General features: G+C 39.7%; 1 protein-coding gene and 1 pseudogene across 1 annotated transcript in view; both read left to right on the plus strand.

Moving 5' to 3' along the window:
* The first annotated feature begins 293 nt into the window (after window positions 1-293).
* The window catches only part of Hspa4l (heat shock protein family A (Hsp70) member 4 like), a 49,705-nt gene continuing 25,517 nt past the window's right edge, over window positions 294-24,481 (plus strand). Inside the window, exons 1-10 of the mRNA XM_036189616.1 lie at window positions 294-603; window positions 4,500-4,557; window positions 6,891-7,031; window positions 10,661-10,783; window positions 17,839-17,938; window positions 18,267-18,400; window positions 21,930-22,174; window positions 22,312-22,388; window positions 22,929-23,080; window positions 23,670-23,776. Coding sequence (XP_036045509.1) covers window positions 497-603; window positions 4,500-4,557; window positions 6,891-7,031; window positions 10,661-10,783; window positions 17,839-17,938; window positions 18,267-18,400; window positions 21,930-22,174; window positions 22,312-22,388; window positions 22,929-23,080; window positions 23,670-23,776 — 1,244 coding nt within the window. The 5' untranslated portion in view covers window positions 294-496. The remainder of the gene's footprint in view (window positions 604-4,499; window positions 4,558-6,890; window positions 7,032-10,660; window positions 10,784-17,838; window positions 17,939-18,266; window positions 18,401-21,929; window positions 22,175-22,311; window positions 22,389-22,928; window positions 23,081-23,669; window positions 23,777-24,481) is intronic.
* LOC118585276 lies at window positions 12,705-14,049 on the plus strand (annotated as a pseudogene).

Below are 24,481 nucleotides of genomic sequence, written 5' to 3' on the forward strand. Positions count from 1 at the left end.
AGGAGAGCGTCCTCCCGCCCAGCCGCCCCGCCGTTGCCCGGAGACGGCTTGGCCTCGCCTCCCGTCGCGCGACCGCCGCCCCGCCCCTCCCCGCCCCGCCCCGCCCCGCGGCTCGGCGGCCTGCCCTTTCCAGCTCTTTCTCGAACCCGCTGCAGCGCAGCGAGCCGTTGCCGAGCGCTGACGGGAGCGGCCGAGGGCGAGGCCGCCGAGCCCCAGCCGACCGGCGGCTCGCGCCTCCCGGGGCCGAGCGCGCAGGCGCAGAGCGCAGTAACTGCCGGTTGGGGGCGGCGAACCGCAGTGGCGACGAGGCGGCGGGCCGGGGCGGAGGCGGCGCGGTGCGGCGCAGGCGGGCGGCTCCACCTCCGCAGTTCCGACGCCCTGCCCTAGATTTGCTGACGGAGAGTGGGTCCTCTCCTTTGCTTCTCGCAGGAGTCGCAGTGCCAGCAGTAGCGGCCCGCAGCGGGACGCGGTCCCCGCAGCCCGGCGCGCAGGCGGGATGTCGGTGGTGGGCATTGACCTCGGCTTCCTCAACTGCTACATCGCGGTGGCGAGGAGCGGCGGCATCGAGACCATCGCCAACGAGTACAGCGACAGGTGCACGCCGTAAGTGCCGCACGCCCCCTTCCCCCGGCGAGCCCGGGGCGCACGCCCTCCGTGGCAGGTGCAGCGTCTCCAGCCGGGACCGAGGGCGACGGGGCTGCCCGCCCGCCCTGCTGTCGCCGCTGCTGGCCGCAGACGCCCTTGACCCACTAGAGCCCCTGCGTTAGGTCGCGGGAAGCAGCTAGTGCGGGACCACCCAGGGTCCGGTACGTGAAGGGAGGTCTCCCGTGGCCTGCGCGGCGTGGCCTGGGATTATCCTGTGCTAGCCAGACTAGAGCTCTGCAGTCTGCCCTCCCTCCCTCCCCCATCTCCCCGGGCGACAGCTTGCTCAGAAAAGTGACCCCTGCCTGGTATTGCACACCGCAGAAGGTGAATGGCAGTTTTTCTAACCCTAGAAGTATTTGTTTTATTTATTTATCTATCAGTCTATTTATAGAAGGAGAGATGAGGTGTTGTCCTTGAGAATTTGAGACCATCTGACCAGTTTCCGAAGGGATTAGGTTAACAAGGGCGCATTCAGGAGAGACGCGGCTGCGGTGGGAATCTTGGCCGACTATATTGGTAATTCTGTCAATTAGTAGAAATTGCTGGGGTCAGAGGCCACTACCTAAAGTGTATTTCTAGAGTGAATTGTTGGTGAGTCAGACTATCCTGTATAAACAGGATTGTGGAGTGTTTCCATTATGAACTCTTGATGAAACAAGTTAGTAACATTATGTCATGGAAACGTGGGAAGTTTATTGGCAACGAACACAACTAACACTTGCATGTGAAAAACTCTTCTTGTAGGCTCCTGTTAGCCTGTAATTTTATGAGGAAAATTCTGTTCATGTATTTTTATGGAAAGGTAATTTATTTGACCCTTGTGAATGATCCAGACTTAATTTTAAATCAAACTAATGTTAACCAAGATCGGTGTTAAACCATCTTTAAATAAATGCTGAGGTTACTATAGTTCTAGGAGTAGCTTAAGAATATGTCAGTATGTTTGAGAGTAGCATAAGTAAATGCAGAATGCTTTGATTACTTTCCAAATGTAGTCTAGAATGCTTTAGGCCTCCTTTTTTTAAAAAAATAGATTGACCCATCACCTCTCTATTAATTCTAGATGTTTATATACTCAAATATGTACATAAATCAGGTAATCATTATAATCCCAGGGCCAATAATTTACTCATGATTTACTCACTAAGTATATCTATTATGAGAAAAACATTATTGTTAAATCTAGAAATAGAGGTACATGAAAAGACAAAATTAAAAATTATAATTCTGTGCAGAAATAAAACTTAAAAATGGTTTCTATTTGTTTTTAAGATAGAAAGGGGAAAATAGACTTGATGTTCTGTTCACTAACTTCTATGTAAAGTATTTCTAGACCATTCGTTTTAGTGTTTGTATAATCATTTCATTAATTCCATCCCATGTTCTATCTTCGTGTGTTTATATTTTATTTTTGCAAATAATATTACAATAGCTATCTTTTTCGTTTCCTTTTACTTTGTGGGTTTGGGGTTGGGTTTTGGTAATTTTTTTGAGAATTCATGTTTAGTAGATGATAAGATACTGTGATTATTTTGCTTCTGACAAAAATTCAGTGACTACATTTGCTGTTTTGTTTTTAAATTAAATTCGTTTAAGGGGTTATAAAGTTTGATGGTACAAATTGGGACATAGCCAAACCTAAAACTATTTTTAAATTTTTCCAATATTAATACAAGACAAAACAAAATGTTTCTCCAGTCATTGCCTTGATCTTCTGGGTGAGGGATCTGACATTACATAATATAAATAGGTATTATGAATTTATGTTGTTTCACGTGTCGTTGGTAGTCTTTTTAGTCTATGATCATTATAAAAATGAATGATCATCACTGAGATCTGGTAAAATTTCATTTACAAAAGTATGTTGCAGATGGTAATTTGCAGATTTTCTAGCCAGATATTCATCATTTAAAGAACCTTACGATTGTTGTGCATATTTGTGTTTGGACTGGGTGATATTTTAAGTAAGACCATATCCTAAAATAATCAGCCTAATAATCTAATAATTAATATGAATCTACAATCACTGATCAGTTTTCATTTTTGTTTTTTGAGACAAGATTTTGGGTAAGTAGCCTAGACTGATCTTGGACTTAATCCTCCTGCCTCAACCTCCCAAGTGCTGAGATGAAAGGCGTGTATTGCCATACCTAATACCTGATCAGTTTCTTAAATATTTGTGTGGTTTCTGTTAATGGTATCAAGTTATAAGCTAATTTAATTTCCAAACTATGTTTAATAAACATGGAAACTTATATTATTTTTCCATTTGTTAGAATGTTTAATCCTTTTGGTCATAATAAAAGATTGGAAGTTGTATGTTGTCATTAAATTATATATACCTAAATATTTGTTCTCTGCATAGTTTTTTATATCTACTAGCTACATGAAAGTGCAAGGATCCTGAAATGTGACTAGTTCTGAGGCAGTTATTTAAACTGTACCGACCAGATGTGAGCATTGGCTACCATGTTGAATAGTACAATGAGGACAGTGCCTCGTTTGTTCCCTTACAGAATTCACATTTTGATCTAAAGATACAGCTAGAAAATTAAGTTGTATTAGAGGACAATATATACTATGGAAAATAAAATTGGTTTTAAATATTATGAGATGTTTATGTTGGGGAGAATCAGGAATGCTGTTTATATAGGACTGTCAGGGGAAAGTGTCAGACTAGAGACTTCTAAGGAAACTGACTTGGCTCCAGATTCTAGTGGCTGGACTATACCTCCTTCACAGTGCTGGTGTTCTGGCAAGGGCCTCTGGCTGTGTCAGAAAGGGAACATACTTCTGTAAAAAGGGTACTGATTTTTCTGAATCTGGTACCCCATAATCTGTCTCCTAGATCCTACATATCAAAGGTTTTTACCACCTCAGTGTCATTACATTTGGGACCATGAATGAACCTTTAGAAGGAAACTGTATCTAACCTGAGCACCTGTGTGCCTGGAACATCCTTTTCCACAAAACAATTGCAAATGAAATGCTTTTATTTCTTTTCAAGTCTTAATTTAGAAATTGCTTCTCCTAAGCTCTATTATGTGGAAGTGGTTATTCTTTTTTCATAATCTTATGTGTTTTGTTCAATTTTTTCAATAAACTGTAAATTATCCAAGGATAGAGAGTGGGTTATGTATGCATAGTATTTGTAGATTGAATAGTTTCTTGTAGTTAAAACTGAAATCATGGAAACATTTTCTTCAGTCACATGATAAAAATGTTATTCTTCATGTAACATGTAAAATGTAGTGGTTAAAATAGCAAGCATTGCTTTTTTGTGTGCCAGGTGTTGAAACCACTTCTTAACACCTACATTCACTCTCCTGGTCCTCACATAACCTGATGAGCAGGTGACATCATCACTGTCACCATATGGGAAACTGGAGCAAATGATGCTTCCCTAACTCCTACAGATACTTAGCTGTTGAACTAGAGTGGAAATCCAAGCAGCTTTACTTTACTAAATATGATTACTTTTTAATAGGTCTCAGGCCAGTAGAATTTGAAAAACAATTTTGGCACCAATACTGTATTGTCAATTGTTAGGATAATTTTTTTTTTTTTTTTTTTGAGCTGAGGACCGAACCCAGAGTCTTGCGCTTGCTAGGCAAGTGCTCTACCACTGAGCTAAATCCCCAAACCAGGACAATTTTTTAAATTCTAAAATTCTTATCACTATTTTGTTATTATAAATTTTAGAAATATGTAAAGTTTTTATTTCTACTACCTGTTTTAAAAATAATGATTGTTTTATTTTAAATTAACTTTTGTATAAGGAAAACCATATAAAAGCACATAAACAGTGCAGTGTACAGGATAAACAAAGGGACTCTTGTTCTCCTCTTATTCAGGGCCTGTATATCTTTGGGATCCAGAACTCGAGCCATTGGAAATGCAGCTAAGAGCCAGGTATGTTGTTAGTGTGGTGTTTTGACTTGGAGGGAAAGTTAAGTGCATGATGGTAAATTACCATGGTATGTAGTTGAGAATTACAAGTAGGACAGTCTAGCACCATTGTATCTTGTCAGGGACACTTGCTGGGTGTGGTGGCACATACTTGTAATCCCAGCTCCTAAGGCAGTAGGATTAATTAAGAGTTCAAGGGCAGTATAAGCTACATGAAATACTGTTTCAAAAAAATAAAAGAAAGAAAGAAAAGAAAAAGCAGGATGAGGATGTGGAAGTAGAAGAAATAAATTTGCTTTTATCTATAGAATATTTTTTATTTATTTTAAAAATTGTGAAGTTGAATGTCCTACCATGTGGATTTTTTTCCTGTATGATCACTTTTTATAAGGAGCAGTCTTCTGAATCATTCAGAAAAGAAGCAAAAGAAGGTGTGGGAAACAAAGGAAATCATTTCCAGAGTGGCTTAATGTGTACCATGAAATTTAAGTGTATCTCTAGGCTTCTGAAATGCTTATGAATAGAATATTAACTTCAAGATTGCCTGTTTGCCTGATAGCTTGTTGGTTTTATATTGTTTTACTTTTCCTAAAACAAAGCCCTTGGTAGTTATTTCTTAAATTTAATGTATAGCTGGGTCTTTTCTTCCTATTCTCTTCTCTGTAAACCTAGCACTAAGGAGGCTGAGTTATGATGATCAGGAATTCAAGGCTGATCTCAAGTGAGTTTAAAGCCTGAGCTACATGACATCCTGTTTAAAAGAATCAGCAATTTAATGTGCCATTATTTCCTCATGACTTTGTAGGAATTATTTACTCACTTACTTAAAAACTTTTGCTTACAATTTTGAAAGAATGTCTTTTATAATTGCTTTATATGTGAAAGTGTTTTATGTTTTTTACATTTGGATTGTATATCAAAGTTAATTGTGTGCTAAATAGCTCCTTTAATTAGATTTATACACATTTTGGTGTTTTTAAGAGTTATGTTTTATTTTATTTGTGTATATCTGTGTGTCTGTGTCTGCATGTACAGGTGTGGGACCAGTGCACATGGAGGCCAGAAGAGAGTGTTGGGTGCTTTGGAGCTGGAGTCACAGGCCTTGCATGCCACCTGATGTGAGTTCTGGGATCCAAACTCAGGTCTTCTTGACTGAGCAACAAGCTCTCTTAATCACTGAGCCATCTTTCTAGCACCATCAACTTTTGACTGCTTTCAATTTAGCAGAAATAATCTTTGTTTAAAGCAGCCTATAATACTAATTCCCTGTGAGTTAAATTAACTGAGTACCCCCATATATTAATCCCATGATAGAAGTTCCAGATCTGTTTGCAAGTAACTAAGAAAGCAGATATGCATCTAAGTAACAGTGTATAGTTTGAACAAAAATTATCTTGTCAAATTTCAGTCATTTACAATTAAGACTGTCGTTTAGCACTATGCTACATAGAAGGGATTTTAATTACTGCTCTAGGGGTGATTATCAGCAATGGGAACAATATATAAGACATCTCTCAGAAAATAGACATGGAAAAACTAAATGATTTTTAAAAAGCAATTTAAATAAAAACATAAGGGGGAAAGGTTTGGAAAAATGGCTCAGCAGTTAAGAGCACACACTGCTCTTGCAGAGGACCAGAGTCAGTTTCCCAGCACTACCAGTAACTCCAGCCCCAGGAGATTTGACTCCCTCTTCTGGCCTCTAAGAGCCCTATACTCATTTGCATCCCCATACACACACACATAATTCAAAATAAAGTATTTTTAAGTGAGGGGAAAACACAGAATCAAAGATAGGACTTTATTGGATCAAAAGTCCTGAGTATGGGCAGGGAAGATGGCACAGTGGTCAGGAACACTGACTGTTCTGGAGGACCCAAGTTCGATTCCAGCACCCACGTGGTGGCTCACAGCCATCTGTAACTCCAGCTCCAGGAGATTTGATGCCTCCTGTCCTCATCAGGCACCAGACATGCAAGTGGTGTACAGACATACATGCAGGCAAAATACTCATACACATACAATTTTTTTCAAAGTGCTGAAACCAGAGATGATTTGTCAATAGATTTTTACCATATTACTTGAAAAGTTTTAGGTTTTATGTTATTACTTTTTTATTGATTTTTAGGATAAGAAGAGAATTGTAGAGACAATATTTAAGATACATACATATTCGCACTATAACTTTACTTTCTAATTGAAAAACAAGAAAATGAATGAAGTAAAATTCTGAACTTGAATGTATGGGATTAGGTATTTGGTGGTTTTAAGTATTAGGATACTACCTTATTTTGCCTCATTAAGTAATTGATAAATTCAAATTCTATTGCCAACAGATAGTCACAAATGTAAGAAATACAATTCATGGCTTCAAAAAGCTTCATGGGAGATCGTTTGATGACCCCATTGTGCAAACCGAGAGAGTCAAGCTTCCCTATGAGCTGCAGAAGATGCCCAATGGAAGTGCAGGAGTTAAGGTAAGTGAGCTTTGTGTTTGCAGAGTACAGCTGTGGCCTTGAAGGAAGAAGCAATGTGTGAGTGTTACTGTTATGACCCGAAGTATAACTTCTTTCTCAGACAGTACATATGTGTATCTGTTTTGTCTGGTTTACTGTCAACTTGTCATAAGTTAGAGTTATTGGGGAAGGGGAGCTCTAAATTCAGAAAACGCCTCAAGTATTTGCCTATAGGTCATCTGTAATACAGTCTCCTTAGTTATAAAAGTGATGCCACCCCTGGGCAGATAGGGTCCTGGGGTATAAGAAAGCAAGTTGTGCAAGCCATGAGGAGCAAGCCAGTAAACAGTGCTCCTCCATGGCCTCTGCATCAGCTCCTGCCTCCATGTTCTTGCTCTGCCTTCCCTGGATGATGGACTGCAACTGTAAGATGAAATAAAGCCTTTCTTCTCCAAGGTGGTTTGGTCATGATGTTTTATCACAGCAGTAGAGACCCAGCTTAGGACAACACCTACGATAGTCAAGTCTGCAGTTATTTTAGCAAATGCAAAACATTCTATTTTAGAGAGTAACTTTTTTGTTGTTTGTTTGTTTGTTTGTTTCGAGACAGGGTTTCTCTGTGTAGCTTTGCTCCTTTCCTGGAACTCTCTCTGTAGACCAGGCTGGCCTCAAACTCAGAGATCCACCTGCCTCTGCCTCCCGAGTGCTGCACCACTGCCTAGCTTAGATAGTAACTTTTTAAACCAGTTCCTTTGTTTGAAAGAAGAAGTGACTATCACTAGGAGAGCTCCAGTAGATGAGGTTTGTAGCGAGGAAGAGCAGAGCCCTGTGCAACTTGGGAGAGTACCCATCCCAAGTACTCGGACTGCCGGCAGTTCTTCAGGTTTCCGAGAATTTTGTCATATTTAAAAGTGCTAAAGCAAACTTCGAAGACATGGGTTCTGTGTTTTTGACTGTATTCTAGACATTTGTTGGAAATTGGTCAACACAAACTAGTGAGATACTATAAAGCACAGTGTATGACTCAACAGTTCTACTCCTTACAAACCCCAAAGAGTTGAAAATATGTCCACAAAATTCCTATTCATGAATATTCATAATAATAACAGTGTAATTTATAGTAACAAAGTGGCTATACTCATGTGTCCATTGAGCTGGATGGGTGAAATACATCTATGTATACAGTAGAATAATATGCAGCCATAAAAAGAAAGTACTGATACATGCCACACCATAAATGAACTTCAAAAACATGCAAAGTAAAGGAACCCTAGCACGAAAGTCCACTTTTTTTTTTTGCAGAATTTCAGAATACAGTAAATTCATACGGGCAGAAAGTAGATGAGCGACTGCTAAGGGCTGAGGGGAAGGGAAATGGGATGTCCAGCTGACTGCTAGGAGGAGTTTTTGGAGTGGTGATGAAAACACTGTACAAGTAGAAAGTGGAGATCCATGTACAATCTTGTAGTCCTCTTAAGTATAATCCCTGGAACTTTATGCTATGTGACTGCAGTTTCCTAAAGCTATTTTGAATAACTCTAAGCTTGATATGTCTGTGCTATGGAGATGCCTGTATTTCCAGTTTTACAAAAAGATTCTGACTAGAGTGGATGGCAGGGTTTTAATAAAGAGAAAGAAACCCCAGGAGAGGTTAAAAACAAAGAGAGAGATTCTGAAGTTATCAGTGTAATCTGGAAGTCAAGGATTGCTAAGTGGAGCTGGATAACTGAGCTATGTCAGCAGTAACTAAGAGGAAATTAAGTCGAATATTGTTTAGGTTTTCAAGGTCCTGGTCAGTGACCATCTAGCAGTATTACCTACTAGAGATTAAGATTTCAGCTCAGTAAAATATTTTGCTTTTATTCTTTAAAATAAAGCAGAAGGGTTGCGGATTTATTTAGCTCAGTGGTCAAGTACTTGTCTAGCAAGCACAAGGGCCTGAGTTTGGTTCCTGGCACTAGGAAAATAAAATCACATGTTTACACACATGCAAAATGGATTATATTTTGTGAATGGGCTGAAGAAAACTAAGTTTTTAAGAGAAAACTAACTTTGGAGCTATACAGTTTTGTATATTCATAATGAGTGGCTATAAGATAGTTCAAAGGCTTTGAAAGTGTCAGTTCTGTATCCCATTGTCTCCATCTTTGGAAGCTAAAGATCGATAGCTAGCTCTGTATATTTTGTTCCTTTTTTTTTTTTAACAGATTTGCTTGAATGTACTTAATACTCATTTCATCTAACCTTCAAATACCCTTATACAGAGAAGTACTGAGCACCTCATCAGCCAATTACTGTAAGACTATGTGGCTTGATTCCCTCTCTTCAGTGTTATTCACTTCTCCTTACCCCCTTATTTTAAAGGCAGCAATGCAATAGCATTTGCTACTTAGGTATTTCTACATGGATTGGAAACAGTAAAAAACAATTTTAGTTGTGGTTCAGAATCATTCCTTTGTCATTAGATATATACTAATTTTTATATTTTTACAAATCTAAATGTATTGATAGGCTTGAGAGCATTCTCCTGAACTCTTTCAAAGGTTAGTGTCATAGAATAAAGATGCACCCTAAGGATCTAGAGGTAAAGAACCTAGTCTTATATTGGGTGAATTAAACATAGTTTTGCTGAGCATGGTGGTGCACGCCTTTAATCCCAACACTTGGGAGACAGACACTGGCAGATCTCTGAGTTTGAAGCCAGCCTGGTCTACAGAGTGAGTTCTAGGACAGCCGGGGCTACACAAAGAAACCCTGTCTCAAACAACAGCAACCAAATACACACACACACACACACACACACACACACACACACACACACACACACACGTTGTTTTATGCAAGTTCTTCAGATCACTTTGCATTGTATTGTATTTCATAGGTATTGGTATTTTGCCTGCAGTTTGTCTGTATGCATGTCTGTTGCCTTCAGAGGCCAGATTCCCTGGAGGTAGAGTTATAGATGGTTGTGATCCGCCATGTGGTTGCTGGAAGTTGAATCCAGGTCCTCTGGAAGAGCTGCCAGTGCTTTTAACTGCTTACCCACCTCTCCAGCTCTGCTTGGCATTGCTTTTAAATGCATCACAAAGGTTAAATTACTTTCAAGTACAGGTTCCTTGCTCAAACTAATCTTATATTCCTTAATGAAACATAGTTAGGTAATAAAGTGTAGCAGATATCTGGTCTCCATTAATCATCAAATTTTATACTTAATCTATGTATGTCCTTAGGAACTTTGGTGTAATATAAGCAGATTTCCTTGTGTGTGTGTGTGTGTGTGTGTGTGTGTGTGTGTGTGTGTGTGTGTGTACTTATTCTTTAGACCAGGCTGGCCTCCAGCTCACGTGTGACCGAGGCTTGCATGCTAAGCCCAGGAGTACTAACTTTTAAGAATTTTATCTTTTTCCTTTCATTGTTTGCATCATACTTGGAAAGTTAATGATAAAAATTAATGGTTTTTATGGATGAGGACCTATGAGTTTAGAGCTCTGTTCAAAGTAATGTACTTGTTTCTGTGGAGCTAAAAGTGAGAGGCGTGATCAATGTTGCTAGTAACCATCTGTAAGGATGGTCTGCTCTTTCCACTGTATTGTGTGGTGTGCACACGTGTTATGTGAATAAGTGACTGAGTGTATCAATCTTGGTTGTAGGTTCGGTACCTGGAGGAAGAGAGGCCCTTTGCGATTGAGCAAGTCACTGGGATGTTGTTGGCTAAGCTTAAAGAGACCTCAGAAAATGCCCTGAAGAAGCCAGTGGCCGACTGTGTGATCTCGGTGAGCTTCAGGGTATTGACATCTAGGAGAAAATGTTTTTTCCTTGTAATTTCTCCCTTTGGTCAGAAAATACCTTACAGTGACTTTACCTTGTTTTGTAAAGTTTAGATTGACTTTCCTATAAAGTCTGTTCTGACCATCAGTGAACCTTCAAAAACCAGGTGTGGGGCTGGAGAGATGGTTCAGTGGTTTAAAGGTACTGACTGCCCTTCTAGAGGTCCTGAGTTCAATTCCCAGCAACCACGTGGTGGCTTACAACCATGTGTAATGGGATCCAGTGACCTCTTTTGGCATGCAGGGATACATGCAGATGGAGAGCTTATACCTTAAAAAATACATAAATAAATAAACTTAAAAAAAAAAAAAAACTAGAGTGTGTTATTTTTTAGTGGCTGCTGCCCCTGCCACTTCTAAGAATCTTCCTAAGGAACAAATGAGATGGCTCAGCAGGTAAAGGCACTTGAGTTTGATCACCAGGTCCCACATGGTGAAGCCTGACTCTTGAGGGTTGTTCTCTGATTCTGAATGTGTTCCCCCTCCCTCATGTGTGTGCACACAAGTCTATGCAAAGATGCACACTAAATGAATGTAACTTTTAAAAACTTAAAAAGGTAATCTTACTAAATAGCTTTTAACTTCCCAACTTTGAATACTTCAGTGTATTAGGGTATAAATTAAAAATTCAAAGTTAAGGATTCAAAGTCATAGACAGGAATTTGAAGTTATAGTATTCTGTCTTGAGGGGTATTTCTTTAAGGATATTTTTTTTAATTCTTAATAAAATATTTAGTTATCTGCCATAGCTTATCTCTTGAAATCTCACTGAATATTGCTAGCTTCTTTTTAACATACATGTTTTTACTTAGTGTGATTAAAGTTAGCTACATGAGTTAGGAGTCTCAGAGTTAGATTATGAACTTTTCAGTGAACCTAATCATTAAATATTCTCATCATTTGAATTTAATGGGAAAGAAATGTAAGAACTTAGTATTTTACTTTGTAACCACTAGAAATAGCACATCAGAGTGTTTACCATTAGCTAGGCCCTGTAGTAGTTTTATCTGTATTAACACAGTAAGTCTGAGCTCCCCAATGAGGGTAGAGTATCACCTCCTAGTGTTCATCCTGACAAAGAATTGAGGTAATTCATTCCCGAGAGTGTGCTTGCCGCTCTTCCTCATGGTGCCCCTTTGAATATATGGATAAGAATGTTGCAGGTGTCTTCAGATCCATCTCTCATGATTGTAAGCATTTGGAGGATTGTTCTACTGTTCTGTGGACTATTGTATCCATAACAGCTACAAAAGTACTTGGTTCATAAATTGCCCTATGAATGTTATATGAACCAGACTTATGAATTACAGATTTGTCAGGAGAATAATAATATTGTACAGGACAGTTAGCAAATCAAACAGGACACGGGGTTAGAGATTTAGCTCAGTGATAGAGTGCTTGCCTAGCAAGTGCAAGGCCCTGGGTTTGGTCCTTAGCTCCAAAAAAGAAGAAAAAGACGAAATAATAAACAGAACACAATAAAAATAGAGGCTGCTAGCTTAAAATTTAAGCTGGGCGTGATGTCATGTGCCCTTAATCCCAGCATTCAAGAGGCAGAGGCAGACAAATCTCTTGAGTTCAAGGCCAAACTGGTCTACATAGTGAGTTCCAGCACAGCCAGGATATATAGTCAGAATATGTCTAAATAAATAAAAAGAACAACAAACAAATAGCTTAACTTGGGGGCCAGTGAGATGTCTGTGAGTAAAAGGCACTTGCCACTCAAACCTGATGACATGCATTTAGTCCTCTGAACTCATGTGAAGATGGAAAGAACTGCTTCCACAGAGTTGTCCTTTGACCTCTAAATACATGTTGTGACCGGTCGCAGAAGAGCAGCGCGGCAGTTGGCGCCAGCTCAGGGATTTCTGGCTCTTTTCTCTCCGCCTTAAATTCGGGTGTCTTTTATGAATAATCAAAAGCAGCAAAAACCAACGCTAGCAGGCCAGCGTTTTAAAACCAGAAAAAGAGAGGTTTGACCCTACTCAGTTTCAATACTGTATTATTCAAGGTTTAACTGAAACCGGTACTGATCTGGAAACAGTAGCTAAGTTTCTTGATGCTTCTGGAGCAAAACTTGACTACTGCTGCTATGCAGAGATACTCTTTGACATCCTGGTGGCTGATGGAATGCTGGCCCCAGGTGGTACACTGGCAGATGACATGATGCACACAGATGTCTGTGTGTTTGCAGCACAAGAAGACCTAGAGACCATGCAAGCATTTACTCAGGTTTTTAACAAGTTAATAAGGCGCTACAAATATCTGGAGAAAGGTTTTGAAGATGAAGTTAAAAAGTTACTGCTCTTCCTAAAGGGATTTTCAGAGTCGGAGAGGACCAAACTCGCCATGTTGACTGGGGTTCTTCTGGCTAATGGAACACTTAATGTGTCCATTCTTAATAGCCTTTACAATGAGAATTTGGTTAAAGAAGGCATTTCAGTAGCATTTGTTGTAAAGCTCTTTAAATCATGGATAAATGAGAAAGATATCAATGCAGTTGCTGCAAGTCTCCAGAAAGTCATCATGGACAACAGACTGAAGGAGCTGTTCCCTGCCATAAGCAAAGCGTCAAGCACTTCACCAAGTACTTCACTGAGGCAGGCTTGAAGGAGCTTTCCGAGTACATCCGCAACCAGCAGACCATCGGGGCTTGGAAGGAGTCCAGAAAGAGCTTCAGGAGCAGATGTCCTGTGGGGATCCATTCAAGGATGTAATTTTGTATGTCAAGGAGGAGATGAAAAAAATAACATCCCTGAACCAGTGGTCATTGGGATAGTCTGGTCAAGTGTGATGAGCACCGTGGAGTGGAACAAAAAGGAGGAGCTTGTAGCAGAGCAAGCCATCAAGCACTTGAAGCAATACAGCCCTCTGCTCGCTGCCTTCATCACTCAGGGTCAGTCTGAGCTGACCCTGTTACTGAAAATTCAGGAGTACTGCTATGACAACATTCACTTCATGAAAGCCTTCCAGAAAATTGTGGTGCTTTTTTATAAAGCTGAAGTCCTGAGTGAAGAGCCCATTCTGAAGTGGTATAAAGATGCACACGTTGCAAAGGGGAAAAGTGTCTTCCTTGAGCAGATGAAGAAGTTTGTAGAATGGCTCAAAAATGCTGAAGAGGAATCTGAGTCTGAAGCTGAAGAAGGTGACTGGATTTTGAAACAACATCCTCAGTAAAGCCAACAGGAGTTGTAGATAAAATGTCATGTCTCATGTGTCCTGGTTCTTACATCTCCCTACCTCCCTGTATCAAACATGATATAAGGGCTCTCATGGCAGTTTTTATTTTCACTTTTTATGGTTCCTGGAAACGGTGGGTTGGCTTCAGAAGCCATGTGTCAGGAGCTGCAGGGGCTGTAGAACTGAATCTGGCGTGGATTGTCGGTTACCTTCTACCTCCTGTATTTTCTACTGTAATAATGTGATGTAAGGCCTTCCACAGTGAGCACTTCACTTTATCCAACCTGGGTTTTCTATATAACAGTTTTCAAGATAAGATTTGGTTAAAAATAATTTGTTACAAAACATTCTGTTTGCAAATTAAACTGTAAAAGTATCCAAAGTTTCAAAAGGCAATGATTTGTGTGATAATTTAGTATGTCCAGAGCCCTGTCCCATCAGTGAAAATCCTGTAGACAATTGAATCCATAACATGAATCCTGAGTGTTTGAACCATTGGTTATATGTTAGCATTTTATTGTATTTTTAACCCCAGATGTTGTTTGCTCTGGTTTCATCCTTAGTAAATCCATGGAGAGAAAACTTGAGTTTGAGTACATGGCAGAGGTAGGAAGAGAGCTGAGTTTTCCCCTGGAAACTTGTGTGTCCATCTGTATCTTTAGATATCGTGGATTCTCTACATAAACATTCTACTCAGGACACAGCTAGACTATGAGGAAGGGGTTCCCAAAGGATTGGGAGTCGAGGAAACAGCTTGTCACTAACCCCTGAGATTGTTGGGAGTGTTCGGGGTGAGTGTGTTCGCCCAGGATCTAACAGGACTCCATTTCCTGTTAGGAAGATGAAGGCAGTCATAGCTACCTCCTACTGGGCCTGGCTTCCTTTTTCTATGTTCCAACACCTAGTAACATATCCTAGTTGCCATTTTTTAATTGCCATGAGCCAAATACTTCTTTAAATGATTAATCCATTGATTTTAATGGCTGCCTTTTTTGTTGCTTTTCTTTTTGCTATTCATTTGTAGTTGGTAGGGGGAAATGTAGCCACCTTTTTGGGAAAGGCTAAAAGTGAACTTTTTTAATTGGTAAAAGAAAATAGAATAATGCCACCAGAGACTGAGTGGAAATTGCCTATTTTTGAAGGTGCCATTCTTAGAAGCCAGTAATTTGGTATTTAAAGCTTCTCTTGAGAGAATAACATGTAATACAATTTGAAATAAAGGTATAGTAACTGTGAGAGCATTATAGCAAAAACATGGATGGGTGGGGTGAATTTGTAAAATGAATGATTTTGATAAAGCTTTATGCACAGGCAAATGTATTCATCAGATTCTGTGTAGTGATCTGCTTTTACTTTGTAATTTGTAGCCCTAAAAAAAAATCTTTTTAAAATAAAGTCCATACTTACATTTATAAATAAATAAACAAACAAATAAATAAATAAATATTGTGACACTGCACAACCCCACATACATATCATAATAAAAGAAATATTAAGCTGGGTATTGTGACTGAATACTAATTCCAGCATACTGAGAATTTGAGACAGGAGGATTGCACATCAGATTATGAAGGCATTGAGTTATTTTCTACATTAATACATTTAATAATTATCTTTAAAATTTTGCGGGATAACTGAACAATGTTGACACATGCCTTTAATTTCAGCAGTTGGGAGGTTGAGGCAGGCTGATCTCTGTGAGTTCAAGTCCAGATTGATCTACCGAGCTAATTCCAGGACAGCCAAGGCTATACAAAGAAACCCTGTTAAAAAATTGGGGGAGGGGGGAGGGGCTAAATCAAAGTGTTTCTTAGCTTGATATAAATACATATAAATAAATCTTTATACATTTTAAGCCTGAGGGTTTTTTTGTTTTTTTGTTTGTTTATTTGTTTGTTTGTTTGTTTGAGACAGGGTTTCTCTGTGTAGCTTTGTGCCTTTCCTGGAATTTGATTTGGAGACCAGGCTGGCCTCAAACTCACAGAGATCCACCTGTCTCTGCCTCCCTAGTACTGGGATTAAAGGCAAGTGCTACCACCACCCGGCAAGCCTGAGGTTAACTGTGTAAATGCAGTATTTTTTCATGGCTGTAAAATACGTTTTTCATAACTTCCTGCAATATATATTTTCTTTCCTTGGAAATATAACCATTTTAAACACTTGTATTTCATCTTCTAGTTGTATATATATTTCACAGATGTGAAATTATGCTCTATGTAGCCTTTTTCAGTGTGTGTGTGTGTGTGTGTGTGTGTGTGTGTGTGTGTGTGTGTGTGCACCTGGTTGCCTGTGCAGGCACCATGTGCATGCCATGTCATAGAGACCAAAAGAGGGCCTCAGATTTCCTGGGACTGGAGTTACAGGAAATTATGCTTGATCTGGGTGGGTACTGGGAACAGGACTCTAGTGCTCTTCAAGAACATGTGCTCTTAACCACTGAGCCATTTCTGCAACCTATGCATGTCCTTTTTTAAACATTATATTATTAGATACACCTCATTTTAGCGAAGTCTTAGGGTTTCAATTTTTTATTATTAAAGAGACTAATATTTTATTATTAACTTACTTTTTTTTGAGACAGGTTCCTACTATGTAGTACTGGCTGGCCTGGAATTCACTGTGTAAACCAGTCTGGCCTCAGATGTGTAGAGATCCTTCTGCCTCTGCCTCCCAAGTGCTGGAATTAAAGGCATGCGTCACCATGCCTAGGACTAGTATTTTAATAGTCTAATGTATTAGTCAAGTTTTCAATACTCTATCAAAATAATGGAGGCAGGCTAACTTTAAGGAAAACAGGTTTATTTTTCTCACTAGTTTTTGGAAGCTGAATTTAATTATGGGAAACTATTAGTTTGTCTTGTGGTGAGGACATAACAGCTAGTGAACCCCATTTCAGTGTTTTTGACATTGTTTATTTACTTGTGGATGTGTGTGCATGCAATGCACGTGGCTGCTCAAGTGCCACAGAAGTGTATGAAGACCAGAGGACAGTTAGAGTCTGTCCTCTCCTTCCACCATGTGAGTTCTAGGTATTGAACCTGATCAGGTCATCAGGCTTGGCCACCTTGTCTGTTCATGAAACCTATTTTATTCTGGAAAGAATTAGATGGCTTGGAATTCAGTGGAATTGTAGTAGCTTCCCAGAGTTAAGGTACCCTCTCAGCGACCCAGTGAAAGGTGCACATAGCACTCACTCCTGTGTATGGACAAACAAGTACTGGCTTACACTTTGCAAATGATTTTTAGGATAAAGCTATTCAGATATTTTGATACATCCCTTTGGATTGATTGGCACAGTGTAAATTTTGGACTGAATTTGAATTAAGAGCCTGGTAAGAGGCTATCCTTTTTTCTATCAATTAATTTAAGGTGGTTCTCATGTAGCTTAGGCTGGCTTTGAACTATGTAACCAGGAAAGGCAAGGATATGTATGAAGAAAAGACCAGACTGCCAAACAAGAATTCAGACAGAAATGGAGGCCATCATCTCTTCCTAGAGCAACCTCTCAATAATCTGAGCACCTTCAACCACAGTCTACCTCCACAAAGTCCATACTGAGGACTAGCACATGAGCCTTAGAGACAGCTGTCTAAACCACAGTAACCATACTAACATTGGCTCCCTGAGGTAAACAGAACTGGTGATCCTGCCATTCTAATTGGATTTGTGTTCACACTCCAAATCCCACCTGTGTGGTATAGAAACTGTCAAACTAAAGAACCTCCACTGGTATTTTATGTTGTCTTAAAGTTACATGTTCTCCTGTAGTTATCACTAAAGTCTGTGGCACTGAGGCAGTAACTTATGACTATTCCTACCAGATCCCGAGCTTTTTCACCGATGCAGAGAGACGGTCCGTGATGGCGGCAGCTCAGGTTGCAGGCCTGAATTGTCTGAGGCTGATGAATGAGACCACTGCAGGTTTGTATTGCCACTGGAAACTACCTTCAGAAAAACAGCATTTTTCCTCTCTACAACTTTTTAAAACTCTTGTATTGTTTCTAATTTGTTGCTTTGGAATACAGAATTTTGGCAGAGGTTGAATTCACATTTGAATTTAAAGAATGGTTACTGCTGTAACTCTTTACAAATGAGTAGGGAAAATGAAATGTTAAGCAATTTGTGAAAAGTTAATGTATTCTGAATCTATTTTATTATACTGTATATTAAAATGCAATATAAAAACAACTTTGTCTTATTTTTCAATGACAGTTATATAAAAATTAACCTAATGTGTGTTCTTATACAGTTGCACTGGCATATGGAATTTATAAACAAGATCTTCCCTCATTAGATGAGAAACCAAGGAATGTTGTGTTTATCGACATGGGGCATTCTGCTTATCAGGTCTCCATTTGTGCTTTTAACAAAGGAAAACTTAAAGTAAGTGACTCAGTTACTCTCTGTACATAACTTTGGTGAGTAAGAGTGTATGGTATGTAAAGAGCACACTTAACAAGTGGGCTGAAAGTCTTATTCTGCCTCTTAAAAGCATAACCATCAAGACAGGGCTGGAGAGATGACTCAGCAGCTAAGAGCACTTGCTGCTCTTGCAGAGGGCCCAGGTTCAATTCCTAGCACCATGGGTGGTCCACAGCTTTTGGAAACTCCAGTTCCAGCGGACTGAGGCCCTCTTCTGGCTTCTGAGGACACTAGACATATACATGGTTCACATGCATACATGTTGGCAAAACATTCATACACAAAAACAATCTAAAAATACTCATTATATATGCATATATGTGGCAATATATTGTATAGCCTAATAAAAATTTGTCTGAAGATCAGAGAGACAAAGGACCAAGCCACAGCCACCTCTTACCTCTAGGACTCCTCAGCCTGAAAAGCCTCAGTTCCTGTCTTATATACCTTTCTCTGCCCTGCCATCACTTCCTGGGATTAAAGGCATGTGTGCTTCCCAAGCAAAGGCATGAGATTTCAAGTGCTGGGATTTAAAGGTGTGTGCCATCACTGCCTGGCTGTGTTTCTTTCCTAGACTGAGTCAATCTCATGTAATCCAGGGTGGCTTTGAACTCACAGAGATCCAGATGTATCTCTGCCTCTCAAGTGCTAGGATTAAAGGTGTATGCCACCACTGCCTGGCCTCTATGTTTAATCTAGTTGCTTGTTCTATCCTCTGATCTTCAGGCAGATTTTATTAGGGTATATAATCTATCAACACACACACACACACACACACACACACACACACACACACACACGTACATAATATACACATCAACAAAAAACTGATCCTCAGCAAGTTTTGTTTTGTTTTGTTTTGAGACAGGGTTTCTCTGTGAAGCTTTGGAGCCTTTCCTGGAACTTGCTCTGTAGACCAGGCTGGCCTCAAACTCACAGAGATCCACCTGCCTCTGCCTCCCTAGTGCTAGTGCTGGGATTAAATGTGTGTGCCACAACTGCCTGACCTCAGCAAGTTTCTTAACTTTCCTTGACTTTAGGTTCTCTTTACTGACAACAGCATCCTGTAAGTTGCCTTAAAAAAAAAAAAGAAAGAAAAAGAAGTGAACCAGAGAGTTTATAGAGTATGAATAAAGGAGTCACTTGCAAGGAGCACGGGTCAAGGCACCACATCATCCCAGAGCCCACCCCACAGCATGATGGCTCACAGAAACTGTCTCTGGAACGGCCTGTGAGACCTGGAGGCTGCTTGAGATTCTCCTGGGATTTTGTAGATATAAAATGTTTGCAATGTGTGGCATCTTGTAACTTCTATGTTTTAAATATCTCCATTGTTTTTGTGTTCATCTATCAGATGCACCTTTTGTTTTGTACTTTGTGGTACTACAACGAAATCCTTATCAGAAAAACAAAGGAAATGGCATGTGGTGAAATGATAATATTTTTGTGTAAGTTAGTTTAATTCCCGGCCTCTGGTCTTCAATTTTAACTTTGTAACAAAGGTGGGTTTTCCCCTTCTTTTTCTAGCTAACTTTTGGTGGAGTCATCTGAACTTTTATCATCACTGAGTCCTGTTGAAGTTGATAAAGGCTGTGCCCTGATTCTTAGTTGAATACACACTTGCATCATCACATGGCAGGATGAGTTTGCATTTCATGCTGGGCAGCACTGGACCCTGAGCGTAGTCTGTATTCCTAGAGTCTGTGTTGGTCTGTTGGAAAAATCCCGTCAATAGTACTTGATGTTAGTGTGCTGCCCATCTTAGAAGAAACTGCTGAGGAGCCATGCCTGCAGAAGAGCGACTCCCTAGTCATAAGGTCAGGAACCCTTTTTCTCAGGGAGAGAGGTAGACATCTGGAGTTCTCTGACTTACAGGCCTCCATTACAGTGGCCAGCTGGTAGTCTGGTGGGAAGCAGGTTATTCTGTTTCTGTTTCCATTTTTACTCTCTTGTTTATTCTTTTTTACATTGTAAAAATAAGCAAGTTTTTTAAAAGATCATAGCCAAAGGCTTAACTGCTAATCTGAAAATTGACTGGTTACATATAATACTGTAGATACAGTCTTTTGATCTCTTTTCTTGGGTGCTTTATTCTTGTCTGCACTTAGCACTTAGCACTGCTGTTTGCTCTTAAATTTCATTCGGGGTCCAGTGTGTTAGAGAACCAATGAATGTAAGTTAATGACTGTAGCAGGAATCTAGGATTAAAGGCGTGTGTGCCACCATTTTCTGGCCTCTGTATCTAGTGGCTGTTCTGTTCTCTGACCCCAGATAAGTTTATTATTAGAGTTGTGTAAGTATCGGGCAGGTAACAGAGGAGGGAGCTATATGAGCCAGGTACAAGGAATAATTTAACCCAACATTTGGCACCCAGTGATTTGACAAGTTCTTTTGGTTAGCCTTTACTTTTACAGTTTTAGAGGAGTTGTTTTGTTTTGTTTGTTTTGTTGTTGGCTTTTGGGTTGTTGTTGTTTTTTCTTAATGTGTGTGATGGTTTGAATGCAAATGGCTCTCAGAGTCTTACATTTTAATACTTGATCTCCAGTTGGTGGAACTGTTTAGGAAGAATTAGGAGGTGTGGCTTTGTTGGAGGAGCTATGTCACTGAGGGTAAGCTTTGAGGTTTCAGAATCCTGTGCCATTCCCAGTTTGTGTTTTGCACTCTCCTGCCTCCCTCCCTGCCCCTCCCCTCCCTCATGTTTGTTTGTGAGTCAGAATGTAAGTGCCCAGCTACTGCTCTGTAAAGAGTGGGGCCAGCCTAGGAAACAGAAGTGCGCTGTAGACAGCGAAGCTGAAAGGGCGGAGCCGTCTGTGTGCTTTGACCTGAGATGTGGAGTTTCAGCACTTGGGGGTTGCTCCTGTGCATTTTGGTCTTGCTTTCATCCAGTATTTCCTCACTGTGTCCCCTTTTGGAATAGTAATGTATATTCTGTGCCATTGTTTGTTAGAGTATGTAATTTGCTTTTTTGCTTTTCATTTTACAGAGGATTACAATTAAGAGATTGCCTTGAGTCTCAGAAGAGACTGGACTTTTAAACTGTGAAAAACTAGATGACTTTTGATGTTGGACCAAATGCATTTTGCTATATGATATGGCCACAAGCCTATAAGGGCTAGGGAATAGAATGTTGTGGTTTGAATGATACTAGCCCCCATAGGCTTCTATGTTTGAATACTTGTCAGTAGGTCCAGCTTTTGAGAAGGATTGGGAGGTGTGGCCTTGTTGGAGGAGGTGTGTCACTGTTAGCTCTCTCTGCCTTGTGGTTGTGTCTTAAGATAAAATACCTCAGCTTCTGCTGTAGCATGGTACCTGCCTGCCTCCCTGCTTCCTGCCATGGTGGTCATGGACTCACTCTCTGAAACTGTAAGCCCCAAATTAAATTTTTTCTTTTACAAGGTGCCTTGATCATGGTGTTTTGTCATGACAATAGAAAAGTAACTACATAAGACACGGTATTGGAAAACTTAGTTATTTTCTTTCAACCAAACAGGTGTTGGCTACTACCTTTGACCCATATCTGGGTGGCAGGAACTTTGATGAGGCTTTAGTGGACTACTTCTGTGATGAATTCAAGACCAAATATAAGATAAATGTCAAGGAGAACTCTCGGGCCTTGTTGCGGCTGTATCAGGAGTGTGAGAAACTGAAGAAGCTGATGAGTGCAAATGCATCAGATCTTCCCTTGAACATCGAGTGTTTCATGAATGACCTTGATGTTTCTAGTAAGATGAACAGGTACTATGTGTTTTCTCTTGGAAGAGTGCTTGCTGATTGTCTCTTTGGGTCATGTTGGGATTTTCCTCAGTTCTGTTGTTTTAGGGAGTATGTGCTTTTCTTCCCCACACTAATTATTTTTATTTCATTTTTTGAAGGGCTCAGTTTGAACAGTTGTGTGCTTCGCTCTTGGCCAGGGTTGAACCACCTTTAAAAGCAGTAATGGACCAAGCTAGTAAGTGGAAATGACCAACTTTCTTTAAAAGTTCCATATTTTTCATTTTGAAAAGAAATTATAACTTATTCATTTGTAGAACAGGACACTGGCATTCCAGCTTCCTGAGCATTTTCCTTCCTTGTTATATTGTTTACATCATAAACCTGCCAACTTTAGTTTGGGGTATTTTATGTAATTACATAAGATTTTAGTAGGAGATGATATTAGAAATGAGTAGAAATGAGGACATAATTGCTTTCTTGAACATAACTTGTAAAATAGTTTAACAAAGTTAGAAGGTAAAAATGAGAAAGGTGATAACCTCTGGAGAGCGTCAAAGCTCATGAGGAACTTGTTCTGTCCTTGTCACTGACATCTGGACCATGGCCAATGGTGTCATGCAGACAATGTTACAGTTTGCCTTTTCCATAATTACTGGGGGTTTTGGTCTTCTTTTGAGCACATTAAAAAAATTACATATAAAGTACATTCTGACAACTAGTGTGCCCAAATTTTGAAGACTTCTCATTCTTTCACTGAAATACATTTTACTTCCAGACTTACAACGTGAAGACATAAACAGCATAGAAATTGTAGGAGGGGCCACTCGGATTCCTGCAGTCAAGGAGCAAGTCACTAGGTTCTTTCTGAAAGACATCAGTACCACCCTCAATGCTGATGAAGCCGTTGCCAGAGGATGTGCATTGCAGGTTAGAACTGCTTAATTTGTAGTTTGCACAGTGTATGTGACAGGCCTTTTACCTGTCCTGATCATACCAACAGAACACTGAAAATAACTACTCCTGGTCAGTCTTGTCTGTGTCTGAATCTCTCTTTCTTTCCCTCACTCCCCCATCACATACAGTGTGTGTGTGTGTGTGTATGTGTGTGTGTGTGTGTGTGTGTGTGTGTGTGTGTGTGTGTGTGTATGTATGTGTGTATGTGTGTACCTGCCTCTGCCTTCAAAGTGCTGAGATTAAAGACATACACCACCATGCCCAGTTTCTTTTGCACTTTTAAAGTATTAGAATAATGTGTTTATATGTACTGAAAACTGAATTCTTGAGATTATGTTCATTAATAATTCCTTTGGAAATTTAAAGCTGTTCTTAGATTAGCTTTTGTAAAGTCACATAAAATAGTATGGGCCCTTTTAAACTTTCTTTTATCATTATGAAGATGTAACAAATTTTAAAATCTTAACAGTTTTTATTATAAAGGCATCACTAAGCAATTTATTTATGGTTAATCTGGAATATGATTTGTACTTGCTCATTTAAGTGCATTTCTTAATTTCAGTGTGCGATTCTGTCACCAGCATTTAAAGTGCGTGAATTTTCCATAACAGACCTTGTTCCCTACTCAATCACATTAAGGTGGAAGACTTCTTTTGAAGAAGGGACTGGGTAAGTTATTTTTAAAATCTTAACTATATTTTATCATAAATCTTCAACCAATCAAATATGCTTTTTCTAAATTAGTGGAATTTATGCTTCTTAAAATCTTAAAATTTTATTGAATGTGGGGCTGGAGAGATGACTCAGCTGTTAAGAATACTGGCTGCTCTTCCAGAGGACCTGGGTTCAATTCCTAGCACCTACGTGACAGCTCACAACTGTCTGTAACTCCTGCTCCAGGGGATCTGACACTCTCACACAGACATGTATGTAGACAAAACCCCAGTGTTCATAAAATAAAAATAAGTAATTAAAAAATTTGTGGGCTGGAGAGATGGCTCAGAGGTTAAGAGCACTGGCTGCTCTTCCAAAGGTTCTGAGTTCAGTTCCCAGCAACCACACAGTGGCTCACAACTATCTAAAACGAGACCTGGTGCCCTCTTCTGGACTGCAGGCATACATGCAGGCAGAATACTGTATACATAAAAAGTAAATAAATCTTTTAAAAAAATTTGTTAAATGTGTCAAATAGTATTAGAGAAAAGAGACTATAAAAATTAACTTAAAAACCATGGTGGGCATATTTGTTAATTCACATTAGCCATTTTTAGCAGCAAGTGTATCTGCCCATGCCTATCTTTTGAATAATCATAAATAAAAGCATGCACCTGTTCAGTACATACAAGAGTCATCTGTGGAGCTCCTGTGCAATTG

Source organism: Onychomys torridus, chromosome 6, assembly GCF_903995425.1.
Source record: "Onychomys torridus chromosome 6, mOncTor1.1, whole genome shotgun sequence".
In the NCBI taxonomy this organism is placed as follows: domain Eukaryota; kingdom Metazoa; phylum Chordata; class Mammalia; order Rodentia; family Cricetidae; genus Onychomys; species Onychomys torridus.